At 60.0% G+C, this 26737-nt stretch overlaps 2 protein-coding genes across 3 annotated transcripts in view; one reads left to right on the top strand and one right to left on the bottom strand.

Annotated features, from left to right (window-relative positions):
• Window positions 1–17853, top strand: part of STAB1 (stabilin 1) — a 26998-nt gene extending 9145 nt beyond the window's left edge. The window contains exons 16-69 of one of the 2 annotated variants that reach the window (XM_053929753.1): window positions 15–68; window positions 313–393; window positions 819–977; window positions 1381–1446; window positions 1676–1771; window positions 2022–2108; window positions 2630–2741; window positions 3200–3386; window positions 3488–3581; window positions 3702–3860; window positions 5189–5284; window positions 5956–6051; window positions 6171–6218; window positions 6358–6488; window positions 6645–6756; window positions 7183–7260; window positions 7347–7445; window positions 7561–7659; window positions 7779–7910; window positions 8123–8251; window positions 8424–8480; window positions 8847–8930; window positions 9404–9599; window positions 9724–9819; window positions 9910–9955; window positions 10054–10130; window positions 10339–10464; window positions 10661–10734; window positions 10879–10953; window positions 11205–11327; window positions 11645–11692; window positions 11904–11981; window positions 12080–12226; window positions 12701–12841; window positions 12923–12982; window positions 13354–13530; window positions 13613–13699; window positions 13810–13959; window positions 14053–14109; window positions 14198–14381; window positions 14783–14932; window positions 15018–15122; window positions 15267–15374; window positions 15461–15654; window positions 15749–15893; window positions 15973–16106; window positions 16195–16360; window positions 16445–16554; window positions 16638–16757; window positions 16836–16985; window positions 17063–17167; window positions 17248–17394; window positions 17466–17582; window positions 17662–17853. In XM_053929753.1, coding sequence (XP_053785728.1) covers window positions 15–68; window positions 313–393; window positions 819–977; window positions 1381–1446; window positions 1676–1771; window positions 2022–2108; window positions 2630–2741; window positions 3200–3386; window positions 3488–3581; window positions 3702–3860; window positions 5189–5284; window positions 5956–6051; window positions 6171–6218; window positions 6358–6488; window positions 6645–6756; window positions 7183–7260; window positions 7347–7445; window positions 7561–7659; window positions 7779–7910; window positions 8123–8251; window positions 8424–8480; window positions 8847–8930; window positions 9404–9599; window positions 9724–9819; window positions 9910–9955; window positions 10054–10130; window positions 10339–10464; window positions 10661–10734; window positions 10879–10953; window positions 11205–11327; window positions 11645–11692; window positions 11904–11981; window positions 12080–12226; window positions 12701–12841; window positions 12923–12982; window positions 13354–13530; window positions 13613–13699; window positions 13810–13959; window positions 14053–14109; window positions 14198–14381; window positions 14783–14932; window positions 15018–15122; window positions 15267–15374; window positions 15461–15654; window positions 15749–15893; window positions 15973–16106; window positions 16195–16360; window positions 16445–16554; window positions 16638–16757; window positions 16836–16985; window positions 17063–17167; window positions 17248–17394; window positions 17466–17582; window positions 17662–17718 — 6006 coding nt within the window. In that variant the 3' untranslated portion in view covers window positions 17719–17853. The remainder of the gene's footprint in view (window positions 1–14; window positions 69–312; window positions 394–818; window positions 978–1380; window positions 1447–1675; window positions 1772–2021; window positions 2109–2629; window positions 2742–3199; window positions 3387–3487; window positions 3582–3701; window positions 3861–5188; window positions 5285–5955; window positions 6052–6170; window positions 6219–6357; window positions 6489–6644; window positions 6757–7182; window positions 7261–7346; window positions 7446–7560; window positions 7660–7778; window positions 7911–8122; window positions 8252–8423; window positions 8481–8846; window positions 8931–9403; window positions 9600–9723; window positions 9820–9909; window positions 9956–10053; window positions 10131–10338; window positions 10465–10660; window positions 10735–10878; window positions 10954–11204; window positions 11328–11644; window positions 11693–11903; window positions 11982–12079; window positions 12227–12700; window positions 12842–12922; window positions 12983–13353; window positions 13531–13612; window positions 13700–13809; window positions 13960–14052; window positions 14110–14197; window positions 14382–14782; window positions 14933–15017; window positions 15123–15266; window positions 15375–15460; window positions 15655–15748; window positions 15894–15972; window positions 16107–16194; window positions 16361–16444; window positions 16555–16637; window positions 16758–16835; window positions 16986–17062; window positions 17168–17247; window positions 17395–17465; window positions 17583–17661) is intronic. The other variant, XM_053929754.1, reaches the window with a different exon arrangement.
• NT5DC2 (5'-nucleotidase domain containing 2) lies at window positions 17735–26737 on the bottom strand. Its single transcript, XM_024556595.4, has 14 exons — window positions 26437–26737; window positions 22369–22553; window positions 22164–22238; window positions 21854–21909; window positions 21644–21737; window positions 21317–21445; window positions 21147–21207; window positions 20964–21066; window positions 20756–20857; window positions 20478–20559; window positions 18549–18635; window positions 18325–18465; window positions 18175–18239; window positions 17735–18089 (listed from the first exon to the last, which is right to left on the bottom strand). The coding sequence occupies exons 1-14, from the start codon at window positions 26666–26668 to the stop codon at window positions 17828–17830; spliced, it is 1674 nt and encodes a 557-aa protein (XP_024412363.2). The 5' UTR covers window positions 26669–26737; the 3' UTR covers window positions 17735–17827.

Raw genomic sequence — 26737 nt, 5'->3', positions numbered from 1 at the left:
GTCTCCCCGACCAGGGTCTGTCCAAACTGCAAGAGCTGGTGAGGCACCATATCTACAGCCATGGCCAGGTGAGAGGTCTTCCTCCCAGAGCGGGCCCGCTTGCGCACGATGCTGGGCTGTTGAGGGGTTTGTCTGTGGGTACCAGCCTTCCCAGGGGCCTCTTCTCCTCTCCTTGCCCACCTGGACTATTATAGCACAGAGGAGAGAGGCTGGGGACTCAGGCGGTAGCTGTGGATCACCTGAACTGGATCGGGTGTACCCCGAGTTGTGTGGCTAGTGCCCAGCCTAAGGCCAACCCCTCCTCTGTCCCAGCTGACCATTGAGAAACTCATCTCCAAGGGTCGGGTTGTCACCACAGCAAACCAGGTCCTGGCTGTGAATATCTCCGAGGAGGTGAGATACAAAAACTTCCGGAATGGATGGGCCTATGGAGGGGGCAGTAATTGGCCAGGCGTTGGGCCTCTTTCAGACCTGCCTTCCTGCTCCAAGCCCTGTGGTGAGGAGGCGCTGAGAGGGCGGGGTCATGTGGGAGGCAGGCACAGATCAAATCCTTCTCCTGGAGGCTGAAAGGCTGGGAGGGCCCCAAGGAGGAGGAGGGAGAGCGCAAGGGCGGGAGTGGTCCCTGTGGGGGAAACCTTGTGGGTCAGGCCCGGAGGCTGCAGCGCTGTTGCCAGAGTTCCAAGTGCTGCTGAGGAGACGAGGGGGCAAGACCAGGGCAGGCTGGCCCTTCACGTAGCCTCCCGGCGGCAGAGGAGGGGGCGGCAGGGCGGGCCTGAGCCTGCCGGGCTGGATGGCTTGCATACTGGGCTCTGCCACAGGGGCGCATCCTGCTGGGACCTGAGGGGGTCCCACTGCGCAGAGTGGATGTGCTGGCTGCCAATGGCGTGATCCACATGCTGGAGGGCATCCTGCTTCCCCCCACCATCCTGCCCATCCTGCCCAAGCACTGCAGCCAGGAGCAGCACCAGATCGTGGTGGTGAGCACACGCCACACAACCGGGCCTCCCTGAGCCCCCGGGCTGCTTGTGTAGGAGTCATCTTCGGGGGTGGGCCGCTGGCAGCTCGGGCACTGACCCCACAGACCCGCCTGGACTCGCCAACATACTTTGCCTGCTGATCTCCCTGCCAGACATTCTTGCATCTTCCGCCCTGTCCGCAGCCTCCCTGTCCAGGCCTGGGATGCTCACACTCTCACACTAAGCTCCTTTCCACCGCGAGGCCTTTGTTCTTGCTCTCCCCTCAGCCCGCCATCTCCCAGCCCTCCTGTGGTTGATGCTTTCTCAGACCCCAGCTCGCTCCCGGCTCCATGCTACTTTCTTAGGGTTCGCTGTATAAATAAACCAGTACTGACAACTCTCCCCACCCCCACCCCCTGCCCAGGGCTCCTGTGCAGACTGCCAAGCCCTGAACACCACCAACACGTGCCCCCCTAACAGTGTGAAGCTGGTGAGTGAGCCTGGGCCCAACCCTCAGTGTTGACCCCTGACTTCTTGGGGTCAGGGTGGGACAGGGGGGCTGGGAGGTAAGGCTGGACCTGGAGGTTCAGCACCCCTCAGTCCTGCTGAGGGGTGGGAGTGCTGGACCCAGGGGGCTGAGAACCCTTGACCAAGACTGCCTGGCAAAGGGGTCAGCCCAGCACCTGCACCTGCTGACCAGCTTGGCATGGCCCCCCCAGGACATCTCTCCTGAGGAGTGTGTCTACACCCATGACCCTACGGGGCTCAACGTCCTGAAGAAGGGCTGCGCTCACTACTGCAACCAGACCGTCCTGGTGAGCCTGGGCACAGGCCACTCTGTCCCCAGTGACCTGGGCACCTGCTTCTCCTTTGGGCCCCCCCACTCTGGGGCTGAACAGACTGCCTGCCTCAGAGAGCAGTGCCGTGTCCTAATGGTGGAAAAGGTGTCCCACGGGGGCCTCCCCCTCCCCCTTGCTCTAGAGAAGGGACCAGGGAGCAGAAGCACCAGGCCGGCCGGGCGGCATGGCGCCAGATGGACCTGCCGACACACTCTGTCTCTTGCAGAAACCTGACTGCTGCAAAGGGTTCTTTGGGCCCGACTGCGCACAGTGTCCTGGGGGCTTTTCCAACCCCTGCTATGGCAAAGGCAACGTGAGTCCCCTCCCACCCCGGGCGAGATGCGGGGGAGGTGGACTTCTCCCGAGCTGGCAGGTGACTGGCTGTGTATCTGAGCCAGGCCTGCCTCTGTCTGGCCTCAGGCTTCTCACATCCAGGCAGTGGAAGTTGGGTCATAGTATTTTTGCTCTTTTAGTTAGAAATAATTAATTAGATAGGTTTTTATATCTACTTTCGTAAGGGCTATTTGTGAGTAGTTTTCTTTTGTGGTCAGCTTTTGCCACTCTAACATCAAGGTTACTTTGGTGCCTGGCTAAGGAAGGCCGGAGGGGTCGTGTGTTTCTAGGTTGAGCAGAAGTCACCCATGAAGCCTCCAGGGCTGGGTGCCCTTTAAGGGGCTAGGTTTTGACAACATCGGTGATTTGGAAGATCCAGAGTGAGGCCTTCCAGGGAGTGGGAGCAGGAGCTCAGTCAGCTCATCCCAAAGCAGGGTGTTAGGGGAGGGGATGGGGAGAGTCCCCTCCCCGTGACTGACCCTGCCTCCTGCCCATCACCAGTGCAGCGACGGGGTCCTGGGCAATGGGGCCTGCCTCTGCTTCCCAGGCTACAAGGGCATCGCCTGCCACATCTGCTCCAACCCAAACAAGCATGGAGACAAGTGCCAGGAAGGTGGGTGGTCTTGGCCCAGGCTGCCGGCCTGGGAGGAAAAAGGTTCTGCTTGGAAAGGGTGTTGGGGACCCCCAAGAAGGGGAACAGAGCCCCAGGAGGAAGGGTTAAAATCCAGGAGTGGAGGAGGATTTGGGAACAGAAATAGATGTTTCCTTCACCCATTCCAGGAAGAGAATTGTGGTTTAATCTAAAGCATTCAGGATTAGGTCAGACAGACAGGAGAACTTCCTGATGGTGGATTTGGGGACAGGGCAGCTAGAATGGGGTGGCTGAAAGCAGCAAATGTCCCCCTCTCATTTCTCCGCCTGCCTATTGAGTCTGGGACGACCCCTGATTTTGTGCCCCTGAAGTCAAATCCTCGCTGGCCGCCCCATGCCCAGCGCTGCCCCGGCTGCATCTCTGCTCCCAACCAGCTCTCCCCCTGCCTGAGTTTCCCTGCTCCCTCCTCCTCCCTACAGACTGCGGCTGTGTCCATGGTCTCTGTGACAATCGTCCAGGCAGTGGGGGTGTGTGTCAGAGTGGCACGTGTGCCCCAGGCTTCAGCGGCCGCTTCTGCAACGAGTCCACAGGGAACTGTGGGCCCACGGAGCAGGCCCAGAACTGCCACCTGCACGCCCGCTGTGTGAGCCAGGGGGGTGTCACCAGGTGAGGGCTTGAGCTTCCTCTCTGCCTGTCTGTGACCTCACCGCTTAGCCTCTGGCCTCCTCCAGAGGTTCACTGGAGGCCCCTCCTTCACCAACCCCAAGGTGTCTCTGTCTCGATGGCTTCGAGGGTGATGGCTTCTCCTGCACAGCCAGGAACCCCTGCTCCAACCCAGACCGCGGCGGCTGCTCAGAGAATGTCAGTCTCATTGTCTCTTCCCTGAAGTCCTGACTCAGGGGTGGGAAGTGGGGCACCTTTACCCTCTGCCCTCTGCCCGCTGCCCTGCAGCCCTGACTCATTGATTTGTGGCTCCCATAGGCTGAGTGTGTCCCTGGGGCCCTGGGCACCCACAACTGCACATGCCACAAGGGCTGGAGTGGAGACGGCCGTGTCTGCGTAGCCATCGATGAATGTGAACTGGACGTGCGAGGTGGCTGCCACGCAGACGCCCTCTGCAGCTATGTGGGGCCTGGGCAGGTGAGGTGCAGCAGGCCTGGGGACAGTGGGTGGGGAACATCCATTCTGGGGTGCTCTTGACTCCAGGAATGTCCACTCCAAAAACTCAAGCTCAGGGTCTGAAACCTCAGACACCAATGAGAATCCAGTTCTGCAACGCTGAGCCCTACAATCTGGAAGCATCAGACATGTGCTGGAAGCCATGTGAAGGCTCCGGGACCTTTCAAGGAGAGCGCTCTCCAGGGCCAGCCTACGCAGCACTTTTTCCAAATCAGAAGGCTGTGACCCCTGTCTCTCGGGATGAAGGACTCTTGTAATCACATCATTGCCTTCTTTGCTCTGACTGGGCCCTGGGGCCATTGTCTGCGGACACTCTCTTCATTCATTCACTCATTGGTTTCCCATGTGTCACCGGGCACCTGTTCCATGCTAGTTCCTCCTAGACTTAGGGACTTGGTGCTGGGCAAAGCAGGAAGAGACCCCTGCCCAAGGACAGTGACATCCCAAAATCTTTAGACTCCCGGACTCCAGCTCTAGAACTTTGCAGTCTCAGGCTAGTCAGTCAGAGGCTCTCAGGACCTGGAGACTTCCGTGTTAAGATGTTCAGCGCTGAGGACTGGCTGGCATTTAAAAATATCTAATATGCCAATCGGGAGGCCAGGCCACGCTGCTTCAGGATCAGCCTCTTCATGGCCCAGTGAGGCGCGGTGGCCCCATGGGGCTCCCAGTCCTCCCACCCCACAATGACCTGAGCCCCCAGCCCCTGGGGCCTTAGCAGTGAGAGCTCAGAGGGGCACAAGGGCTGGAGCTCCAAACCCCACCAGGAGCTTTAAAGTTCAGAACTGCAGACTGGAATTAGCAGGTTGAGATGCCCCAAACTTGCAAACAAGGGCGTTGAGATCTGGGGAATCTCACCAGCCACTTGTCTTCAGTGGCTCCAAGCCCAAGGATGTGGGGGAAGGACCAGAGCTGCTGAGCAGGGTAGCCGGGACGGAGTGGGATCAAGCTGCCATCCTGGGGCTGCCCTTGGCAAACGCTGGCCCACCTACCACTCACTTACCACTGACTCCAGCAGTCCTGGCAGGGTCCAGGCCTGAGAGCAGAGGGGCACAGACTCTCCCTGGTTGCTTCTCTGCTGATGCCATCACTCTCAGGCTCACCCCAGGAGCCCCTCAGGGCCACAGTCTCCCCATCTGGAACCAGGTCTCCAAGGCTGGGGCTGGGAGAAGCTCCTCTGGGGTCTGAGCAGGCCTCCCCAGGGGACAGTGCCCATCAGGAGCTGAGGAGTGGAGGAGCAAAGTGATGGGAGCTCCTGGTGAGATGAAGCCTTCCACTCCCAACCCCTCCAGAGCCGGTGCACCTGCAAGCTGGGATTTGCGGGGGATGGCTATGTGTGCAGCCCCATCGACCCATGCCGGGCAGGCAACGGTGGCTGCCACGACCTGGTGAGAGGGCTTGGAGCCTGGGGAGACCCTGGGGTGGGACTCGGCTGCGTCTCCCAGGTGTCCCCATCTCTGATCAGGAGTGACTTCTTTCTAAACCCCAAATCCAAACTATGTCGCCCCTTGCCCACAGGATAGAGCTTTCAATCATATTAAGGCCCAGCCCCTGCTCAGCCTCCTCTCTCTGCCCTGGCCCCCACCACCCCCATTCCACACTCCTCTGCAAAGTCACTCTGAGTTCCTTGCTGTCCCCTGATCTCACTCAGCTCTAACGCCTCTCCGTACCTCTACTGGTGTATTCTGGAAGGCTTCCCCCAGCGACACCTTTGCCCTGGTTAGCTCCTGCCACTCTCAGTTCAGGCTTCTCCTGAGGGTACAGGGCCTCCTGGGTGCTCCCACTGACCCGGGATTCTGTGACCCATCTATCATGGTGGGGTGGGTGACCCGTGTCAAATGCATTGTGATCCTGGAGAGTAGGGCCAAGCACTCTGAAAGGGCAACATGAATGCAGACCCGATGGATGGAGACAGATGGTGGATACAGGTGGTTGGAAAGGCAGACAGCAGGAGGGTGGGTGACAAGGTTGAACAGAGAGATGGAGGATGGGTGCCATGCAGCTTGCCACATGGGTGCTAAATGGAGGGCCATGTCTCTCTGCCCCACCCCCACTGCAGGCCACCTGCCAGGCGGTGGGGGGAGGTCAGCGGGTCTGCACATGCCCCCCTGGCTATGGGGGTGATGGCTTCAGTTGCTATGGAGACATCTTCCGGGTGAGTGGTTCCCTGTGCTTGGGAAGCTCCGGTGGGAAGAGGCAGTGCTAAGGGCCCGAGGGGAGAGAGGCTCAGGTTTGTCCAGAAGCCTATGACCTCAGCTCTTTCCCTCCCGTTAGGAGTTGGAGGCAAATGCCCACTTCTCTGCCTTCTACCAGTGGATCAAGGTAGGACTCAAATCCAGGAGGCCCCCCTGGACACAGGGAGGCCACAGAACATCTCCATGAACTGGAGGTGGGGGCAGATGACCTCAGGACGATGGCTGCCTTCATCCTCCTCCTGTCCCTCTGCACACTGTGTGCGTAGACAGCCGGCATCACACTTCCTGCCGACAGCCGAGTCACAGCCCTGGTGCCCTCCGAGTCTGCTGTCCGCAGGCTGAGCCCTGAGGACCAGGCCTTCTGGCTGCAGCCGAGGATGTTGTCACAACTGGTCAGGTGGGCAGCCCAGGTTGGGCCCTGGGAGGGGACTCAGCCCCTCCCCGGAGGCTCTCAGCCAGCATGTGTCCATCCCTGTGGGTAGAGCCCCATCCCAGGGGTCTCTGTAGGTTACACTAACCTGGTTCCATGGTGCCCCCCCAACTGTGCCCTCAGGGCCCATTTTCTCCAGGGTGCCCTCTCTGAGGAGGAGCTGGCCCGGCTGGGCGGGCAGGAGGTGGCCACCCTGAGTCCCACTACTCGCTGGGAGATTCACAACATCAGTGGGGTACGTGGCAAGCTCTGGGCAACAGAGTGGACTGTGCAGAGCATGGGAGGGAACTGGAGTGACTGCAGGCTTCCTGGACCAGGGACCCCAGGGGGTGAGATTGAGGTCCCTTTGCCCTGCCCAGGGCTGGGCTCAGAGGATGTGCCAGGGACATTGTGCTGCTGGGCTAGACACTGACTTTGGACCAGGGCTGACTGCACTGCCAGGAGTTGCCTGCCCCTCTTCGTCTGTGTGCACTCACCGTCCTTCTCATGCACGGGCTCCTGTGTGCTCACCTGGGTAGTCCTGAGTCTGAGGGTATCTGGGCCAGGCTGGGGGCCACCAGTGGGTGCCTATGTGCCCAGCAGCCTCTCTGTGGGTGCCACACCCACTCTTAATTGTCTACCTGTGTCCACTTGTGCCTGAACTCTGCTTGCTGCTTTCCAGAGGGTCTGGGTGCAGAACGCCAGCTTGGACGTGACTGACCTTCTTGCCACCAATGGTGTCCTACATATCCTCAGCCAGGTATGGCTGGGGGGAGTGTGCTCAGGGAACCTTCTAAGCAGAACAAGAGGCAGTGACATGCTGACCGGCCCCATGCTCTGTGACAGGTCCTACTGCCTCCACGGAAGGACATGCCAGGCAGGCAGGGGCTGCTGCAGCAGCTGGACTCGGTGCCTGCCTTCCACCTCTTTCGGGAGCTGCTCCAAGTAAGGGCACGAGGAGAAGGTCATGGTCAGGGGCGCCCTCCCCCAAGGGTAGAGGGGGCAGTGTCAGGACTGGGGGCGATTATGCCCATCCCTGACCCTGACGCCCTGTCCCTAGCACCATAGTCTGGTGCCCCAGATCGAGGCTGCCACCGCCTATACCATCTTCGTGCCCACAAATCACTCTCTGGAGGCCCAGGGCAACAGCAGCAGCCTGGTGAGGTCACTGGGATGGGGAAGGGTGATGGGGAGGTGCCAAGGGCCACAATGGGTAGTATGCCACTGTTCGGGGCTCTGGGTAGACGTGGAGTCCCCTGAGCTTCTCCTTCCCCTCAGGATGCAGACACAGTGCGACACCATGTGATCCTGGGGGAGGCGCTGTCCTTGGAAGCCCTGTTGAGGGGGGGACATCGAAACTCCCTCCTGGGCCCCAGTCACTGGCTGGTCTTCTACAACCATAGTGGCCAGGTTTGTGGGGACAAGGAGACCCCCCCCAGACCCCCTGTTCTTGAAGGCCCCTTGTCCTTGGAATTCCTCCACCTGGAGACTCCAATCTCTGCTCCAGGAACTGACCCCCTGGGAGGCCCCCATTTGTGGAGATAGCCCCAGCCTTGGGGTGTAGCCCTGAGGTGAGGGTGGGGTAGGCTGGGCTGGGTTCAGCCTCCTGTCCCACTTCCCAGCCTGAGGTGAACCATGTGCTGCTGGAAGGTCCGGTGCTGGAGGCGCCTGGCCGCACACTACTTGGCCTGTCAGGAGTCCTGGCAGTGGGTTCCAGCCGCTGCCTCTACAGCCATGCCGAGGCCCTGCGGGTGAGACTCGGGCCAGGGGAGGGCGGCCGGCCATTCAGAGCTGGGAGGTGCGGACCGGTGGGACGGGCACGTGGTGAGGGATAGGACAGCTGTCAGCCTGGGCTGAAGGAAGATGGGTTTGGGCGCCTCCTCCCCAGGACCACCTGACACTCTGCCCTCCCCCCCACCCCAGGAGAAATGTGTGAACTGCACAAGGAAATTCCGCTGCCCTCAGGGCTTCCAGCTGGAGGTGAGGCTGGGCTTGGCACAATTTCACCCCTGCTTCGCTTGCCCTCACTGCTCCCAACGTGTCCAACCCTCTGGGCCGGCCCTGCCTGCCGAGGCACGGGGAATTGGAATGGCGCGGGCCTCTCGACGTCCCTGGTAGATGCCAGGAGGCCTGGGCCCAGGTCTGCCCAGAGCAGGCCTCACTCAGACTTGCACTTGGAGGCCTGCAACCCTCATTGGTCTGTCTCCATCCAGTCTGCTCCTTCTGCTCTCCTGCTCATGTCTTACCCATGGGAATCTGTAGTCCGTCTGTCTGTCTGTCTCCCCGGTCACTGCCCTGTCCTACCCGAGCCCCTGGCTGAGCCCTCCTGCCTGTTCCCATATCCAGGACACCCCCAAGAAGAGCTGCCACTACAGCTCTGGCTACTCCTTTTCCCGGGGCTGTTCTTACACGTGTGCCAAGAAGATCCAGGTCTGCCCTGAATCTCTTCACCCCAATCTTTGACCAGAATGAAGGCTGTGGGAGTGGGGGACCCGGGGAGATCCCAGATTAGATTTCAAGGGCAGAGGCAGGGCTGGGACTAGGGTAAGTCCAGAAAAAGGGGAAGGGAGGGAGGTCTGAGGTCAGAGGGGCCAGTGTTCATTCCTGTGGCTATGCCCCCAGGGAGGGGAATGGGAAAAGGAGAAAGGCCCAGAGCTGGCACCATCCACTGAGCCCCAGGGGCAACAGCAGGGTCCGGCTCTGCCCCTCGCTATGGGATCTGGCACAGCCCTTCCCTGCTTGAGTTTCACCCCTGCCGTGGAGAGTGTTGTAGAAGGTGGTCTCCTTTTCCCTGGGTCCACCTTGCTTTGTCCTTTGGCTTTGTGGCCCCACGATGTCTGGCCCACTGCCAACATGTTCTTGTCCCGGCCTGTGCGGGCCTCTCCTCGAACCCCTCCCCGCAGGTGCCTGACTGCTGCCCCGGCTTCTTTGGCACACTGTGTGAGCCGTGCCCAGGGCGGCTGGGCAGGGCATGCTCGGGCCAGGGCCGGTGCCAGGACGGGCTCCTGGGCAGTGGGGAGTGCCGCTGCCACGAGGGCTTCCATGGGACGGCCTGTGAGATGTGTGAGCTGGGCCGCTATGGGCCCAACTGCACTGGAGGTGAGGACTGGGGAGGGAGCGGGAATGGTGGGCGTCCTGCCAGCAGACGGCAGTCATGGAGGCACCCCAGCGGGGGCAAGACAGAGGCAATGGGTAACTCCTGTCCTCCTTTGTCCACTCTCAGTGTGTGACTGTGCCCATGGGCTGTGCCAAGAAGGGCTGCAAGGGGATGGAAGCTGTGTCTGTAATGTGGGCTGGCAGGGCCAACGCTGTGACCAGAGTGAGTGGCCCCAAAGGGGAGGCAGGTGACCCCGGGGGCTGCGGTTCCTGGGTCTAAATGACCAGAACCGTCCCATCTTCACATCTCCAGAAATCGCTGGCCCTCACTGCCCAAAGAAGTGTGACCCTAATGCCAAGTGAGTGAGCTCAGCCTGGAGCAGGTGGGCAAGTGGGCGGAGGCCTGGGGTGTGAGCAGGGCTGGAGGGCAAGGGCTGACTGTTGTCACCCCTCCCAGCTGTGTAGGGGACTCGGCGGCAGCCCCTGTCTGCGTCTGTGCTGCAGGGTACTCGGGCAACGGCACCTACTGCTCAGGTCCAGCCACACTGATGCCCCGAGCTCCCCATGACATTTTGGGGTAGCTTTCCCATAGAGCCCTCCTCACCCCTCTAGGTCCAGGCCCTTCCCCTGTCCTATTTTTGGTCCAAGCCCTCCTTCTGACCTTTTCCTTTCTTTCATGCCCTCCTCCCATCCCCTCTCACCCTTACCTTTTCCTCACAACTCTCTGGGGTCATCTGCCTAGAGGTGGACCCCTGTGCCCATGACCACGGGGGCTGCTCCCCCCATGCCAACTGCACCAAGGTGGCGCCAGGGCAGCGGACATGCACCTGCCAGGATGGCTACACAGGCGATGGGGAGCTGTGCCAGGGTGAGGCTGGGGTCCCCCCCCTGCTGTATGTGCGACTAGAAGTCTGGTCTCAGTGGCCTAAGTCAGACTAAGAAGGGCTGAGAGGCACACAGGGGTGTGGGCCCTGAGGGCACTGAGGGTAGGGGGTGAGCACCTGGGCAGACAGGTGAATGGAGGGGCTACCTAGGCCCCCTCATCCCAGTGTCTCTTCCCCCAGAAGCCAACAGCTGTCTCATCCGCCACGGGGGCTGCCACGTGCACGCTGAATGTATTCCCACAGGTCCCCAGCAGGTCAGCACAACAGGGTTGGATCCTAAGGCTGTACATTCCCCCATGGGTAGGGGGCTGACTGGGCTTGGGAGGGGTGCCCCTTCTGTCCAGGGCGCTGGCTCGCTCTAGGGTCCCAGCAGCCCCACTGATCAGGATTTGGGACAGGTCTCCTGCAGCTGCCGCAATGGTTACAGTGGGGATGGCATCCGGACCTGTGAGCTCCTGGACCCCTGCTCCCAGGTCAGGCCCCAAGCCCCACCCCATTTCACAGGGAGGAGACTGAGGCAGGTACCAGCCTTCCTCGTTCCTAGCAGGGTTCTAGGAGCCTCTGAAGGGTGAGCCACTCTCCCCACAAGCTCAAGTGTAGCTGATCAGTAGGAAACAGGGCTTTGGGGGTTGGACAGGGATCTTTCTGGCCCTTCCAATGGGGCTGGTTGGGGCAGAGGAGTCCTGGGTGCCACTGAGACTGTCCTCTCCTGTCCCTGCCTCAGAATAATGGAGGCTGCAGCCGCTACGCTGTGTGCAAAAGCACAGGGGATGGCCAGAGGACATGCACCTGTGATGCAGCCTACACCGTGGGTGATGGTCTCACCTGCCATGCCCGAGTCAACCTGGTAACGATACCCAAGTGGGACCCTGATGCAACCGTGGCTATTCCCCCCTTGGGTCTGACACATGCTATTGGTTAAGATCCCAGGTTTGATCCTGATCCTGGCCCTGGCCATGACCCTGAGACTGACTCCTGACTCCACCTGGGCCTGACCCAGCTATGATCCATGAAACTAATCCTGACCCTAGCTCAGATGCCCCTGGCTTTCCTTTCCTCATCTCTGCCTTGCCCAGACCTCTGGGCCACAGGTGCTGGGAAAGGCACCAGGCCTTGAATGGAGGCCACCCTAAATCTGAGCTGAGCCTCATTCCTCCCCACCAGGAGCTCCTTCAGGACAGGCATGCCTCATTCTTCAACGTTCACCTCCTGGTGAGTGACCCGCTGGCCTCCACTTCCTTGGTCTAGTCTGGGCCTCTCTACCTGCAGGATCCACCCGTCTCTTGGCCTTGGTGTGCTCGTTTGGTCAGGGGTTGGTGTGGTTTCTCAGAATCCAGGTCTTTCCTGGAAGATATGTGGAAGCCACAAGTTTGTTCCAGGTGGCCCCTCTCTTCCACTCCAGCTGTTTCCCCTGTCCCCCCAGAAATACAGTGAGCTCAAGGGTGACGGGCCTTTCACAATCTTTGTGCCGCATGCAGATCTAATGACCAACCTGTCACAGGTAACAGCCCCCAGGAGCAAGACTGGGAAGGGATGGATACTGTCTGGGCAGAAGTGGCCCTTGGGGCTCCCCCTCCACCCTTCTGACTTCCATTCCAGGATGAACTGAAGCGGATTGGAGCCCACCAACAGCTGGTGTTCCACTACCACGTGGTGGGCTGCCGGCAGCTGCGGAGCCAGGATCTGCTAGAGGAAGGCTACGTCACCACGCTCTCCGGGCACCCTCTTCGTTTCAGCGAGAGGGAGGTGAGCCCAGGCCCCAGCCCCGACATAGCGGTCCACAGACTCAAGCCTCCACCGCCGCCTCTGTCCCTGCCCCTGCAAGCCTGTGTCCTGTCCCCATGCGTTTAAGACCCTCTCACTTCCCCGGGGGGCGGGGGGGGGGCGTGCTTTAGTGAGTCAGAGTTGAGTCCAGCCCTAAACCCTGCCCACTGTTCCCCAGCTCAAGACTTCCTGGACCGTGCACGTGCTCCGCTGCCGGCTGAGAAAGAGAGGGAGGGAAAGGGAAAGAGGGGGAGAGAGAGAGAGAGAGAGAGAGAGGAGACAGAGACAGAGACAGAGACAGAAAGCTCTCCGTCATGACCCCACTCACCTACTGTTCCCAGACTTGCCCAACCAAAGCTCCACCCCTGCCTCAGGTCCCACCCACAGTTCACGAGCCACCAATTGGCTTCATTCACTCTCGGGCCCCGCCCCCATCCGTCCATGCCCCGCCCCCAGGGCAGCATATACCTCAATGACTTCGCGCGAGTGGTGAGCAGTGACCACCAGGCAGTGAACGGCATCCTGCACTTCATCGACCGTGTCCTGCTCCCACCCGACGTGCTACACTGGGAGCCTGACGCTGCCCGGATCCCGCGGGTATGACCTGAAGGCGGTAGCTGGGGCCTTGAGATTCTCCCTTCCGATCTGAACTCACAGCTCACCAGCGCCTTTCCCTAGAGAAATGTCACTGCCGCAGCAGAGAGCTTCGGTTACAAGATTTTCAGCAGCCTTTTGACGGTACTGCTCCTGCGAGTGAGCCTATGAGTGTGTGCATATGTGCACGAGTGTGTATGACTGTGTGTGCGCTCGCCTGCCTGTGTACACCCTGTCCCTTGTGTGAGTGGGCACGTCTGTGGGCACAGGCCATGTTTGTGTGCATGGGCTTCCCAGTGTGAGCACAAGGGTGTGCATGCTATCTGTGCCCACATACTTGACAAGTCAGGAAGTGTGCAAGTTTACCCCTGCATGAATGTTCACACACGTCTGCGTGGGATGGCTACAGAGGAGTGTAGCTGGTGGGAAGGCTGCCTGGGCGGGTCCCTGGAGCCCCTCCCTGCCCATCAGTCTGACTATGCTGAGACTGCCTCACCTCTGCTCCTCCACACCAGGCCGCTGGCCTCCTGCCCCTGCTACAAGATGCGTCCCATAGGCCCTTCACAATGCTGTGGCCCACAGACTCTGCCCTGCGAGCCCTTTCTCCTGATCGCCAGGCCTGGCTCTACCATGAGGACCACCGTGACAAGCTAGCAGCTATTCTTCGGGGCCATATAATCCGTAACATAGAGGTGGGTGCGCCCCAGACCTTGGTCCCCACTGATGGCCACCCAGCCTGCTTGCCCAGATCCAACCATGACTTCATCTGCTCAGGCCTTGGCGTCCGACTTGCCCAACCTGGGCCAACTTCGCACCATGTATGGGACCCCCATCTCCTTTTCCTGCAGTCGTGCCCGGCCGGTGAGTCCGGGGAAGAGGCTTGAATGAGGGGAGGGGGCAGGGACCCTGGCATTGGGGGGTGGGCTCTGTACAACTGTGAACCCCATTTATCCCACATCCTCTGCCTACAGGGTGAGCTCACAGTGGGTGAGGACGATGCCCGAATTGTGCAGCGACACTTGCCCTTTGTGGGTGGCTTGGCCTATGGCATTGACCAGCTGCTGGAACCACCTGGCCTTGGTGCCCGCTGTGACAGCTTTGAGACTCGGCCACTGTGGCTGGTGAGGGAGGCCAGAGGTGCAAGGGTAAGGGCCCAAGCCCATCTGTACTGTTCAGACACTCGAACTTGCTGTATTGGCCTCCATTCCTTCCAGGAGATTTGCGGCATCTGTGGCCGGGAGCCACCCTGTCCTGAGGGCTCACGTGAGCAGGTAAGGGTGTGAGAGCTGAGTGGGCTCTGGGCAGGGTCCAGGGGCCACCAAGCCCAGGCTGTTTGTAGCCTGACTCCTCTTGGCTCAGGGCAGTCCCCAGTTATGCTGGCGCTACCTCACAAAGTACTGGACGTCCCCTCCATTGTACCCCTTGGGACTGCGCAGCATCTGGGCCCATCCCCAACGTCGGGCCAGGGGCTGCCACCGCAACTGTGTCACTACAACCTGGAAGCCCAGCTGCTGCCCAGGTCACTATGGCAGTGAGTGCCGAGGTGAGCGTCCTGAGGTTGCAGACACTGCTGACTAGCTCCTCCAGCTGCCGTGGGCACAGCTCTGGCTATTGTTTCCGAGAGGACTTGGGTGGGCAGGGGCTTGGGCGGGTCTGGGTTGGGGGTGGAGTTTGCTAGGATAGAGTACTCTAAGAGGTGGGATGCGTGTGTAGATGGTACAGAACCTGGTGTGGTGGGGTCCAGGTGTTCTCCAGAGCACGGGGGCCTGGAGGGTTCTCAGCAGCATGGGGACTTGCGGGGGGCGCATTGGTACTTCTGGAAGAGCCTGGGTTGCCACTGGGTAGAGGATGGATGGTGTGGCTGGGCTGGGGGTGCCTTTGAGGGTGGGGGGACCCTGCTGGGAGCCCCTGGACCCACTTCACTTCTCCCACCCTACCCCCTAGCGTGCCCCGGGGGTGCCAGCCACCCCTGTAGTGACCATGGTGTGTGCATGGACGGCATGAGCGGCAACGGGCAGTGTTGGTGCCATCCGGGCTTTGCTGGGACAGCATGTGAACTCTGCGCCCCAGGGGCCTTTGGGCCCCATTGCCAAGGTGAGCCATCGTGCCCCACCCAGCCCTGCCCCGACTCCCTGGGCCCACGTGCCAACTCCATCCTCCAATTTGTCCCTTTCTGTAGCCTGTCGCTGCACCTCTCATGGCCACTGTGATGAGGGCCTTGGGGGCTCTGGCTCCTGCTTCTGTGAGGAGGGCTGGACTGGGCCACACTGTGAGGTGCAGCTGGGTGAGTGACCCTCAAATTTGTGCCCACTCTGCACACACCAGTGTGCACCCCACCTGTGCATCAGGTGGAGGCACTGAGGGTGGGTGGGAGGGAATCTGGGGGCATCCAGGAGAGCAGCTACTGATCTTGATATGTGGGGGACAGAGCTGCAGCCTGTGTGTGCCCCAGCCTGTGCACCCCAGGCAGTGTGCCACGCAGGCAACAGCTGTGAATGCAGCCTGGGCTATGAAGGGGATGGCCGCACATGTACAGGTGAGCAGGCGGGTGAGGACATGAGAGGAGTGGGAGACCCCATTCCCCTCCTGTCACCTGGCCCAACCACTCTCTCCCTGCCCCAGTGGCGGACCTGTGTCAGGATGGGCATGGCGGCTGCAGTGAGCATGCCACCTGCAGCCAGGTAGGCACTGTGGTCGCCTGTGCCTGCCTGCCAGACTACGAGGGTGACGGCTGGAGCTGCCGGGCCCGCAACCCCTGTGAAGATGGCCACCGAGGGGGCTGCAGTGAGCATGCTGACTGCCTGAGTACTGGCCCAGTGAGCAGGAGGGGAGCCAAGCAGCTGGGTGGGGGGGCCCGCAAAGTGGATCCTCCCAGTCACTGAAGGGCGCCCGCCTGCTCTTTTGCCCCAGAACGCACGGCGCTGTGTGTGCCATGCTGGCTATGTGGGTGATGGGCTGCACTGTCTGGAGGAGCCCGAGCCTCCAGTGGACCGCTGCCTGAGCCAGCCCCCACCATGTCACGTGGATGCCGTGTGCACTGACCTGCACTTCCAGGGTGCGCTTCCCTGCCTGGTCCCAGTGCCCGTGCCTTACCTCAGTGTCCCCAGCTGACTGTGCATCCCTCCTTTCTGTAGAGAAACGGGCTGGTGTCTTCCACCTCCAGGCCACCAGTGGCCCTTACGGTCTGAACTTCTCAGAGGCTGAGGCAGCGTGCAGGGCCCAGGGAGCTGTCCTTGCTTCTCTTTCTCAGCTCTCTGCTGCCCAGCAGGTGTGTGGGACCCAGACACATGGAGCCAAGCCTGTGGGAGCCCCTTGACTTGGGCCTTGGGTCTCAACATCCCCTCCTGCTCCTACAGCTGGGCTTCCACCGGTGCCTTGTGGGCTGGCTGGCCAACGGCTCCGCTGCACACCCCGTCGTTTTCCCTGAGGCAGACTGTGGTGCTGGGCAGGTGGGCGTAGTCAGCCTGGGCACCCAGGAGAACCTGTCACAACGCTGGGATGCCTATTGCTACCGTATGCAAGGTGCAGCCGCCTCCAACATGCCTCACTCCCCAGCTCCGCCCCTTCTCACTGACCCACCAACCCACTGAACCCCCTTTTCTGCAGATGTGGCCTGCCGCTGCCGTGATGGCTTTGTGGGTGATGGGACCAGCATGTGCAATGGGAAGCTGCTTGATGTGCTGGCTGCCACCGCCAACTTCTCCATCTTCTACGGGGTGTGCAGGGGCCCAGAGTGTTCAGGGTATGTGGGACCTAGGGGAGGGAGCCTGCTCACTGTCCTGCCTTCCTACCTTCCCAGATGCTGCTGGACTATGCTAACGCCACACCTCGAGGTCTTGAGTTCCTGTACTTCCTAGATGATGAGCTCACCTATAAAACACTCTTTGTCCCTGTCAATGAAGGCTTTGTGGACAACGTGGTAACCAGCAGTGGGTATGGTCTGCTCCCCCTGGCTAGCCCAGGCCAACAGGCTGAGTGGCCTTTGCTTTACCCACAGACACTGAGTGGCCCAGACCTGGAGCTGCATGCCTCCAACACTACCTTCCTTAGCGCCAACGCCAGCCATGGTACCTTGCTCCCTTCCCACTTGGGCCTCAGCCTTGTCTTCAGTGATGTAGGCCCTGACAACAGTTCTCAGGCCCCTATGGTAAGTCTGGCCGTTGCCCCTCCCCACTGACCCTGGCCCCCACTCACCCACTGGGCCTGACTCTGGTTTCTCCACAGGCTCCATGGACAGTTGTGGTCAGCCATGTCGTTGTATGGGACATCATGGCCTTCAATGGCATCATCCATGCTCTGGCCAGCCCCCTGCTGGCACCCCCACAACACGTGAGTTCACGATGGGGAGGCAGGCAGAGCTGCCAGGGACAAAGAAGTGGCCTGACCAGTCCTTGATGTTGTTTTTACAGGGGGCAGTGGTGGCACCTGAGGCCCCACCTGTGGCAGCTGGTGTGGGAGGTGCAGTGGCCGCCGGAGCGCTGCTGGGTCTGGTGGCTGGAGCCGTGTACCTCCGAGCTCGCAGCAAGGCCACAGGCTTCGGCTTCTCTATCTTCCAGGTAGGGCCGGATTGGGGGTTGGTGTCCACAGATCTTGCTCAAGGCCCCTCACCACTCACCTGTCTCCTCAGGCAGAAGATGACGCAGATGATGACTTCTCCCCATGGCAGGAAGGGACCAGCCCAACCCTGGTCTCTGTCCCCAACCCAGTCTTTGGCTCTCATGATGCCTTTTGTGAGCCCTTTGATGTGAGTGCAGGGGGCGGGGGAATGTGGAAGTGGGTCCTCGGCCTGGTCTCAACCCACCCACACATGGTCCTCCCTGCAGGACTCCCTCTTGGAAGAGGACTTCCCTGACACCCAGAGGATCCTTGCAGTCAAATGACACATCAAAGACAGAGCAGGGGAGGACCACTTTATTGCTCATTTGGACAAATGCCCAGAGTGGGCGGGGCAGGAGGGGCCGGGGCCTGTTCTGGACAATAAAGGGGCCCTCAGCGGATGTGGGCCATGTCACTGAGGAAGGGGGTCTTCATGCAGCCGGTGCAGAGCTGGTCCATCCAGAGCGGTGCCTCGTGCTGCAGGGGTGTGCGGCGCGGGTAGAAGGTGAAGTCCACTCGGTAGTTGAGCAGGCAGCTGAGGGAGGCCATGTACAGGTCGGAGAAGCGCACAAGGCGCCTCGAGAAGTAGGTGGGGTTGTGGAAGGTGCGGAAGATGCTCCCAAACTGTGCGTTGAACAGGGCCTTGGTGATACACCTGGGGAGGGAGACATGGGGCACGTGAGGGGCCACGCAGGATGGGGCTGGAGGGGGAACTCCTGCCTTCGCCTCACTCTGCTCACCTCAACTCCTGTCGCTCCTTCATCCAGGCAGACAGCACCTGCCGGGACTCAGCATCCTGGTAGGTCTGGGGGAGACAAGGTGTGCTCTGGATGTGTGTGCCCAGGTGGTGCCCTGATCCCTCCCCGGGGACATCCTGGCCAGCCCTGCACCTGCATGCGCTCCAGCAGCCCCGTGAGTGCCTGCTGCCACGTCAGCGAGTGCATGTACTGCTCCGTGTTGATGATGCGGATCTCACGCTCTAGCTCGGGGATGATGGCACCTGTGCGCCAGCCATGCCGCAGCATGAGATCCTGGTGGGCAGGGCGGAGGACGAGGCTCAGCACCAGCTGGGAGGCCCCCTCACCCCCCATGGCCCAGTCTCGCCCCTGCTCACTGCCAGGTCACTGTAGAGGTGGTCTCCGAAGTAGAGCACACGGGGGCCACGCCATTCTGTCAGACGCAGGAAGTCAAACAGGTTTCCCTGGGGAGAGGTGGGGGAACACTGCTGAGCCCCATGTGCCCAAGGGGTTCCCATGCTGCCAGAAGCGCGCCTGGCTCCCTACCCGTTCTCCCAAATTCCCAGAGTGAGGTCTTTTCAGCCGGATGCTGGCTGCCCTTTCCCGTGGCCTCGCTGTCCCCTCTGGGCTCTGGCCCTTGCTACCTCTGCCTCACACTCAGAAAGGGGGTCTGCCTATGCAGGAAGGTCTCCTATAGGCCTGGCACAGTGCCCTGTGCCTCCCTTCCCCGCTCCCTATGGCCTCACACACACCCCAAGCTAGGAACTGAGTCCACTCTTTGTGGGAAACAAATTGTAGCAGTGACCTGATGGCCCTGAGGTCCTCCTGGCCTCCAGGCCTGAGCCCAGAGGGACCGAACAGACCAATGGCAGACCTCACTGCGAGGTCATCTGCCTCTCCTGCTCCAAAGCTGGAGAAAAGAAAGAAACACTCAGCCAGGCTCAAACACAACAGAGGAAGCTCCCAGGCAAGCAGAAACTTGGGGAGGGGTGAGAGTGGGGGTGGTTTCAGAGCAGGAAGTGTAGCAGCCTTGGGACAGGAGCCCACACCCCAGGAGAGAATTGATGTCCAGCAAAAAAGGAGTTACTACAGCAGTCTGTGCACAAGAGGCCCAGGGAGACGAAAGCCGTGGGGTCACAGGTGGCCGTGAGAGAATTCATTGTTGAAATTAGGTCAGGTGGAGAGGCTGAGGTTCAGGGGACCCTCCAGAAGAGGGAGGTATGACGGGCACAGTAGATGTGCCCTGAATGAACCAACAGAAAGAATCTTGAGGCACAGGTGCTGAGTCAGGAAGGATGGAGCGTGAGGTTCCAGCAACAGGAGATACAGAGAGGGAGGGGAGAAGGGGCAAGAGCAAAGACAGATGAGAACCAAATACGATCCAACACACACACACCCCCCCTTCAGAATATCAGGCATAAGGGAAAATCTGAAAGCTGCCAAAGAAAAGTCACATGCTCCCCACAAAGGTGCATAACCCTCCTCAGGCTCAGCCAAGATGCTAAGACAAAGAGGAATGTGACCCTCAGAGTTTAGGGAAAGAGCCTGCGCCCTAGGGGGCCATGGAGAGTTGGGGGCCAGCAGGGTGGGTGACGGAACAGTGGGCAGGGGTAGAAGCACTGCCTGCAGGGAAGGCCTCCCAGCGGGGTACCTTGAGGCTGCTCCCTGGGGCGGGGCCCCTGGCCCAACTGCGACTGGCTCCCCCCGCCGGCTTCTGGACCCGCTAGCCCCAAGAAGCCCTGCTCACCAGCTCAGCCAGGATTTCTGCATTCCATCCAGAGCCAAATGCCTAATCAACTCCAGCTGAGAGCCACCTCTGCAACTGCCCACCATGCCCCTTCTCACCTTCCGAGCCAGCCAGGAGAAAAGGTCTCCTTAGAGGCCCATGAGCCACCCCCGCCAGCCCCCCAGCCCAGCTCAGGGGCCCCAACCAAGCTCATCTGGCTGCAGCGGAGTGCTCAACCTCAAGTAATAACTGCCATTTATTGCACACTTAGTGAATGCCTGGCCAGTCTAAGGCCCTGACACCACAACTCAAGTTACTTATCTCTTTTGAGTAATTCGGTAAGGCTCCCTCTGCCAACCAGGAGTGAAGTTAGAATTCAGATGCAGGCAACCTGACCCACAAGCCAAGTCCTCAACACTGCTTGGGCCTTCGCCCTTCCCTGGTGCCCCAGACACAGGCCCACGGCCCTGTCCAAGGGAACCAACCCACAGCAGTTGTGCGCTGCGCCCCCCTGGGGCTTTGGTTAGCCCTGTGCGCCCCCCACCCACTCGGGTGCTACTCCCACCTAGATGGCCCTCACCTGCCGATAGATCTTGCCCTTTTCCAGGCGGGTGATACGGTCCCAATGAAGCGAGCCCTTCTCATCAAGTTTTCTGAAAGGTCTAGGGTTAGGGGTAAAGGGCTTGATTTTCCAGCCTGTGGCAAGACCATGAACTGGGTACCATCCCACTCTGCAAAGGCCCACCTGCTCACATGGGACACATGCCAGGAAGGGGGCGTCCCCACCCCAAGCACACAGGGCAGTGAGCAAAGGCTATTCCCCACCCACTGGCCCCATCGCCCTTGCCAGGCCCATACTTGCGGGGGTCGGTGAAGAAGCTGGGCTTGTCTGCCTGGACGATGACCACATCAAAGAGCTGGCGCCAGTCAGGACCCACCATGTGCCGCATCCCCTTGTCCCTGGGGAGAAAGGGGACAGAGGTAGGACAGGTGGTCTGAGGGCGGCCAGCCTGTGCCTACCTGGCTTCCACCCCGCTCCCTCCTCCCACGGTGGAGTGGGGCTCACACGAAACTGAAAGGACTGTTGGTGATGAGGAACAGCTGTTTCCCATGGTCCACCAGGCGGCTCAGGACAGCGTAGGTCTCATCCCCTCTCAGGATGTACTTCTCTAACAGGGGAAGATGCGCCTGTGAGAGCCAGTCCTGCACCCTGCCCAGGCAGGCTGCAGTAGCTACTGTCCACCCTTACCCATGTCCCGCTCGATCCACTGGTACATGAGGCCCTTCACGTGCACATCTCGAATGGCATCCTGGGGGCAGTGGAGGGACAGTGAGGGTGCAGTGGGGACCAGGAGGGCCTGCCCTGATGTGGCTGGACTTCACCTTCCCTGCCACCCCAAGCAGGCTCAGCATCCTCACCGTTACGTCCTTGTAGAGATGTGCTTGGTCAAACTCCAGGCCGTGGCCCAAGAAGTGATCCACCACGCAGGACAGCAGTGCCATCTCCGGCAGCGAGAAGATGTCCATGAACTGCTTGATGGAGGGACCCTGCAGAGGGGGAGACTGCTTCAGCATCCCTTCCAGCCCTGCAAACCCTAGCTCTGGAGGCCAGGGGCTCTGAATCTGCCTTGGGGACACTGGTAGAGGGGTGCAGCCTGTGCAGGGGTGTGGGCACGGCCTCCCTGGGGCCAGCACCCACGGTGAGATCACTGAGTAGGCTGCCCTGGGCAACAGCAGAGTGAGTACCTTGCCATAGAAGCCACTCATTTGGTACAGTGGGATGTGCTGGGTTCCCCCATACAGGTCGATCACCTCCTCATCTGGCACAGGTTGCAGGCCCCTGCATGGGCACACAGACGTCATCAGTGCAAAGTGGTCCTGAGGCCGAAGTGTAGGGTGGGGAAGAGAGGGGTGGAGCAGTGGACTACAGTGAGGTCAGGCAGAGGCAGCACTGACCTGTAGGCTGTTCCCAGCTGCACATAATGGAAGGCGTCAATCTTCATCAGAAGGCTCTGGGGGCACAAGGGGAGTGGATGGGCAGTGAGGAAGGGGTATGCCATTAGCCATGAGCCAGCCTCTTCCGCCTCCCATCCCTGAAACCCCAAATGGATGGTATCAAGGGGCGCATGTGCACGCCAAGAAGAAGCTACAGCTAAGAGGCCAAGGGTTGGAGAGGAGACCGCTCCACTGGGGATGGGACTGAGAAAGTGGCCAATACACAACCTGTAAGAAGGGGCCAGAGGAAGTCAGCCGTCTAGCCACTCACCTTCTGAATGTCATAGTGGAGGCCACGGATGGCAAAGCTGGGGTTGTAGTCATACTTCCGAATACCCTCTGGGTACTGTTGGGGGAAAGCAGACCAGGCCTGAACCAATGGCACCGCCACACCTGCTGGCTGGGCAGCTTGCCTTGGGGGACCAATTCAGCTACCTGCCCCCCAGGGCCTGGGAACCCTGCCTGGCCAGCCTCACCTTGTAGTGCTCAATCAGGATGTCACGGGCAGCACTGAATATCTCTGGGTGCAGTGCGTCTGCATACTGGGCCAGTGTGTAGTCATAGTCGAAGCCATAGACCTCGACATCATGCAGGCTGATCTCATTGTTGGCATAGATGGCTGCTGGGTTCAGGAGACTGCACACCTCGGGGGGCAGGAGGTCTAGAGGAAGGAGACGCAAGCGTGAAGATGATGATCACAGCAGCAACAAATGGCTGCCGAGCACCTTCCAGGTGCCCAGCCCTGGGAGCCTCATAAAACACCCTAGGACGGGTACTCTTAGCCCAATGCTTCATGTAGTCAAACTGCACGGGCTCAGAAGAAAGTCATCTGCCCAGGGTCACGCGGTTGGGGTTAGGCAGGGCTGGCAATGGCTGGAACTACCTATGGGGTCCTGGGTTACACCACCACTTGCATCCCACCAGGTGCACCAAGCCTGTGCCTCCTCCAGGCTCTCATAAGCCCCATCAGCCACATGGCTGTGTACTGACTCCTTCCACCTTGCCTGCAGCTGTGGTTGGGCCTTAGGAACATTAATAAAGTGGGAGGTGTCGGGTAGGCCCTCTGCCACTCATGCTCCCAGCTCTTGAGCACCTGCCAGCCTTCCAAGCAAGGCCTAATAGGATTTAAGCTGCCTGCCAGCCCACATAATGACATCTGCTGCCTCTAGCCAGGGAACATTGCTAATTACGACAGGCAGGACGGACGTGTGATGTCGGGTTCTGGGCCATTACCCAGGCTGCTCCCCTTTGAGGACGCAGTCATAACTGCTCCAAGCCCCTGGCTGCTCCACAGGGGCCGAGTGGGACACTGTGCAGAGTGGGCTCTGGGATGCCAGGTTTTTCTGCCTTAGCTTCCCTATCTGTACAGTTGGGGAGGTAGGTGGGGAAAGGGCATAGGCTTTGAAGTCAGAGAGATCAGACCAAGCCCTCCTTCTCCCTTTTCATGGCTGTGACTTTAGAAAAGCTACCTCACCTTTTGGGCCCGTCTTCTTGTCTCTGAAAAGGGAATAAAAATTGTACCAACCTACAGAATTACTAAGAGGGTCGTATGGCATGTGCTGTGTGCAGCATTCCCACTCTGCACCTGTGGCAAATGTAGGATTACATGGGCAATGCACCTCTGGAGCCCGTCTCCTCCATGTCCTGGATTTCCCTGCATCACTCAGGGAGCAGGGCTCACAGGGAGAGGGGAGCAGGCAAGACAAGGTGCACAGGGTACTGCCTTGCAGGGGTTTCGTTCCTGAGACCCCTAGCTTGTGGCTGAAGCCCAAGCCTCTAGGGAATTCCTGTTTCAGCCACACTGTCACGTTCTCCAAGCAGCAGCAGCCCTCGGCCACGCAGCCAGACCTGGCAGCCTGTGCTCAGAAGCAGACACTTGCTGATGAGCTAAGTGCAGGGTGGGGGAACAGGTATAACTGGTTCCTCTGGTGCAGCACAGAGCAGCAATTTCTGGGTGCAGACAAAACACTTCTCACTTTGGATGCACGTGAGATACAGCTGACTTCAGCCTTTTAGGAAGCTGCTTCTGAGATCAATACTATGCTGGGCCTCGCCCCTTTACCCCCCCCCCCAAATGGTCCTGAGTTCCTGGGTACCAGCTGTGACTCTTGGAACAATATCCAGTAGTCCCCAGGAGCAGAGGGGTCTGCTTGGCAGTACAGCCCCTTGTGGGCAGGGTTCTGGCAAAGTCCAGGCTTTCGCCTCTGCCCTTGAGGATGTTCCCAGGGATGGACAATTCTCCTAGGAACAAAGCAGGATGAGGAAGCAGCCCACAGGGCCTGGCCTCCTGAACCCACTTCTGGATTGAAAAAAACATAGCTCTGGGGCCTCAAGGTCCCACACCCTTCCACAGGGCTGTTGTAGTGCACAGGGCCAGGTGTGCAGAACATACCCGTTACCCACACTGGCCTTCCAAGTTCACTGGTCTCAATGCCCAACCCCTGCCCCTCCTTTCTCTTCCTCAGCCCCCAGCTCCAGCCCAAGGCCAACCCTCCCCATGGACTGACTTGGGGGCGCCACCCTCCTAGCTGCTGCTAGGTGCCTAAGAGGCTCATCTTGTTCAGTCCTTATTCCAATCCTGTGAAGTGGTCACATTTACTCCTCTATCATCCAGAGGAAGAAACTGGGGCTCAGGGAGGTAAAGTCACTTGTTCCAAACCACCCAACAGTAGGCAGTGGAGGTGAGATTTTAATTCAGCCACCCCACTTATCTCTCAGCCTAGCCTTCTGCTGAGGTGGGGGGGGCTGGCTTGAGGCCTGTCTCCCTAGCAAAGTTTTGCCTAAAGGTGTTAGCCCAAAGTACACTTTAATGCCCAGAATTTCCCCCAGAAAACCCAGTCAGAAGGCGAGCTAGGCTGGCTCATTCTGGCACCCACCCTGGCATTCTGGAAATGACCTTGCCCCTTTCACATCAAGAGGAGCTTGGGTAGGGGTGGGGGTGGGGGGCTTCTTGAATATCTGAAGATCCATGTGGGCCCTGAGAGACAAAGCCCAATAGATCTCACTAGATCCCTCCCCACAACACCTACTAAGTAGGCTTCTCAAGCTGCTCCATAGAGGGTCTCAACCAGGTCCAAAGCAAAGACATATCCCTAAATAGCACCCCAGGCCTGCCCTCTCTGCTGAGGGTGGGGTGGTGACATCCTGACAGAGGCCCATAGGCTTCAAAATCATCATTCCTCAGGGGTCTCAACCATTGTGCCTTCAGTGCCTCAAGAGGTGTAAGTCCAGTCCACCTCCCACTCCCACGTTTCCACAATTAGCATGGAGGCCGCAGTTCAGTCAGCTGGGATACTGCAGACCAGCTACTTTGTCTCATCAGACAATGAGAGCCCTGTCACTCCTGGGGCTCCTCTGGAAGCTCCCCTTCCCCTCCCAGGCCTGGGGATTTCTGAGCCATCTCCAACCCTGTGCCAGAAGCCCCAGGATTGTTTTTACACTCTAAGACAGCAATTCTCAACCTTTCTCATCTCACGGCACACATAAGCTAATTACTAAAATTCTGTGGCACACCAAAAAATATTTTTGTCAATCAGACAAAAGAAAGTGTAATTTTGATTCACTCACTCCAGATGGCTATTGTTGTGTTGGTTGTTGTCATTTAATTTGACAATCTAAGGAAAAGAGGGTCAGTGCCCATGACTAAGTAGTCAGGTATTGAATGCTTTAAAAATTCTTGCAGCGCCGCCAGTTGAAAATTGCTGCCCTAACACACTGAGGGTCTGAGAGGGTGTGGCTTGCTGGACACTACCAAGCTGGAGAGTGATAAGGCCAAGACCCAAACCACATCTGTCTGCTGCAGAGGTAGGGCCTCAGGGGACTCCGGCCTCATGAGGGGAGTCAGCCTGGTCCCTCTGAAAGGAGGGTTTAGGCCTCCTCAGCCCATTTTGCAGAGGAAGAGAGACTACAAGAGGCTTAGTGAGTGCCCTGGCCAAGGATGCAGCAATCCTTCTGGACTGGAGCAACTTGGTCTCCCTTCTCCTTCCCCTCCAGGTCGGAGTGCTTCTTGCCTCCAGGGCTTAGTAATCGAGAGGTGTCTTGAAAGTCTAATCGGAGTCCGCCAACCTAGGTCAGTCCCTAAGAGCCTGTTCTGGCCAGTGCCGCCGGCTAGCTTTGTCCTTGATATTCCCGCACCAATTAAGGGTCTCTAGGAAAACAAGGGGTTGGGGGGAGTTCTCGCCGCGGCTTCCCGGCGGTCGGGACCCCAAGGAAAGACGGCGGGAGCCCTAGATTCCGGCGGCCGCTTCGGGAACCCCGAGCTTCTGTAGACGGAGCCAGGGAACAAACCTCCGGCTCGCCCGCTCCGGGAGTCAGGGCGTCCCCAGAGGCCCCCCGGATAACCCAAAGGAATCTCCCCCGGGGAGCCGTCCGGCCTTCGGAGCCCCAGCGAGTGCCACTGGGGCGCTACCCACGAAGAGAGGCACCCCGACGGCTCGGGGGCGGTTCCCTGGCGCTAGGTCCCTCCGTCCACCGTCGGGGCGCGCATCTGTAGCCTTGCGGGACACCTCCCCCCGCTGGAGCCCTTCCCACTCGGGCTCACCCACCGTGCACCAGTCTCCGCATGTCTTGGTAACGAGCCCACAGGTGCGCGCTGAGCTCGGCGCCGCCGACGGGTGTCGGGGCGGGCGCAGAGCGCGGAGTGCCCGGGCAGTGGGCGCCGGGACCCGGGGGGCCGCAGCCAGGGCAGGAGGGCGAGGACGAGGCGGCTCGCGGCCCACTGTGGCCTGGGCTCGGCAGCCAGCGCCGAGCGGCCGCCCGCAGCCCCGCACCCACCATGCCCGCGCGCCGCCCGCTGAGCCCTCGGCCAGTCAGCCCGTCCACCACCCTCCGACTGCGAGCCCGCCA

The sequence above is a fragment of the Desmodus rotundus genome, chromosome 8, assembly GCF_022682495.2.
Source record: "Desmodus rotundus isolate HL8 chromosome 8, HLdesRot8A.1, whole genome shotgun sequence".
In the NCBI taxonomy this organism is placed as follows: Eukaryota; Metazoa; Chordata; class Mammalia; order Chiroptera; family Phyllostomidae; genus Desmodus; species Desmodus rotundus.
Note: the sequence above shows the minus strand (reverse complement) of the source record. Positions and strands in the feature narration are given on the sequence as shown.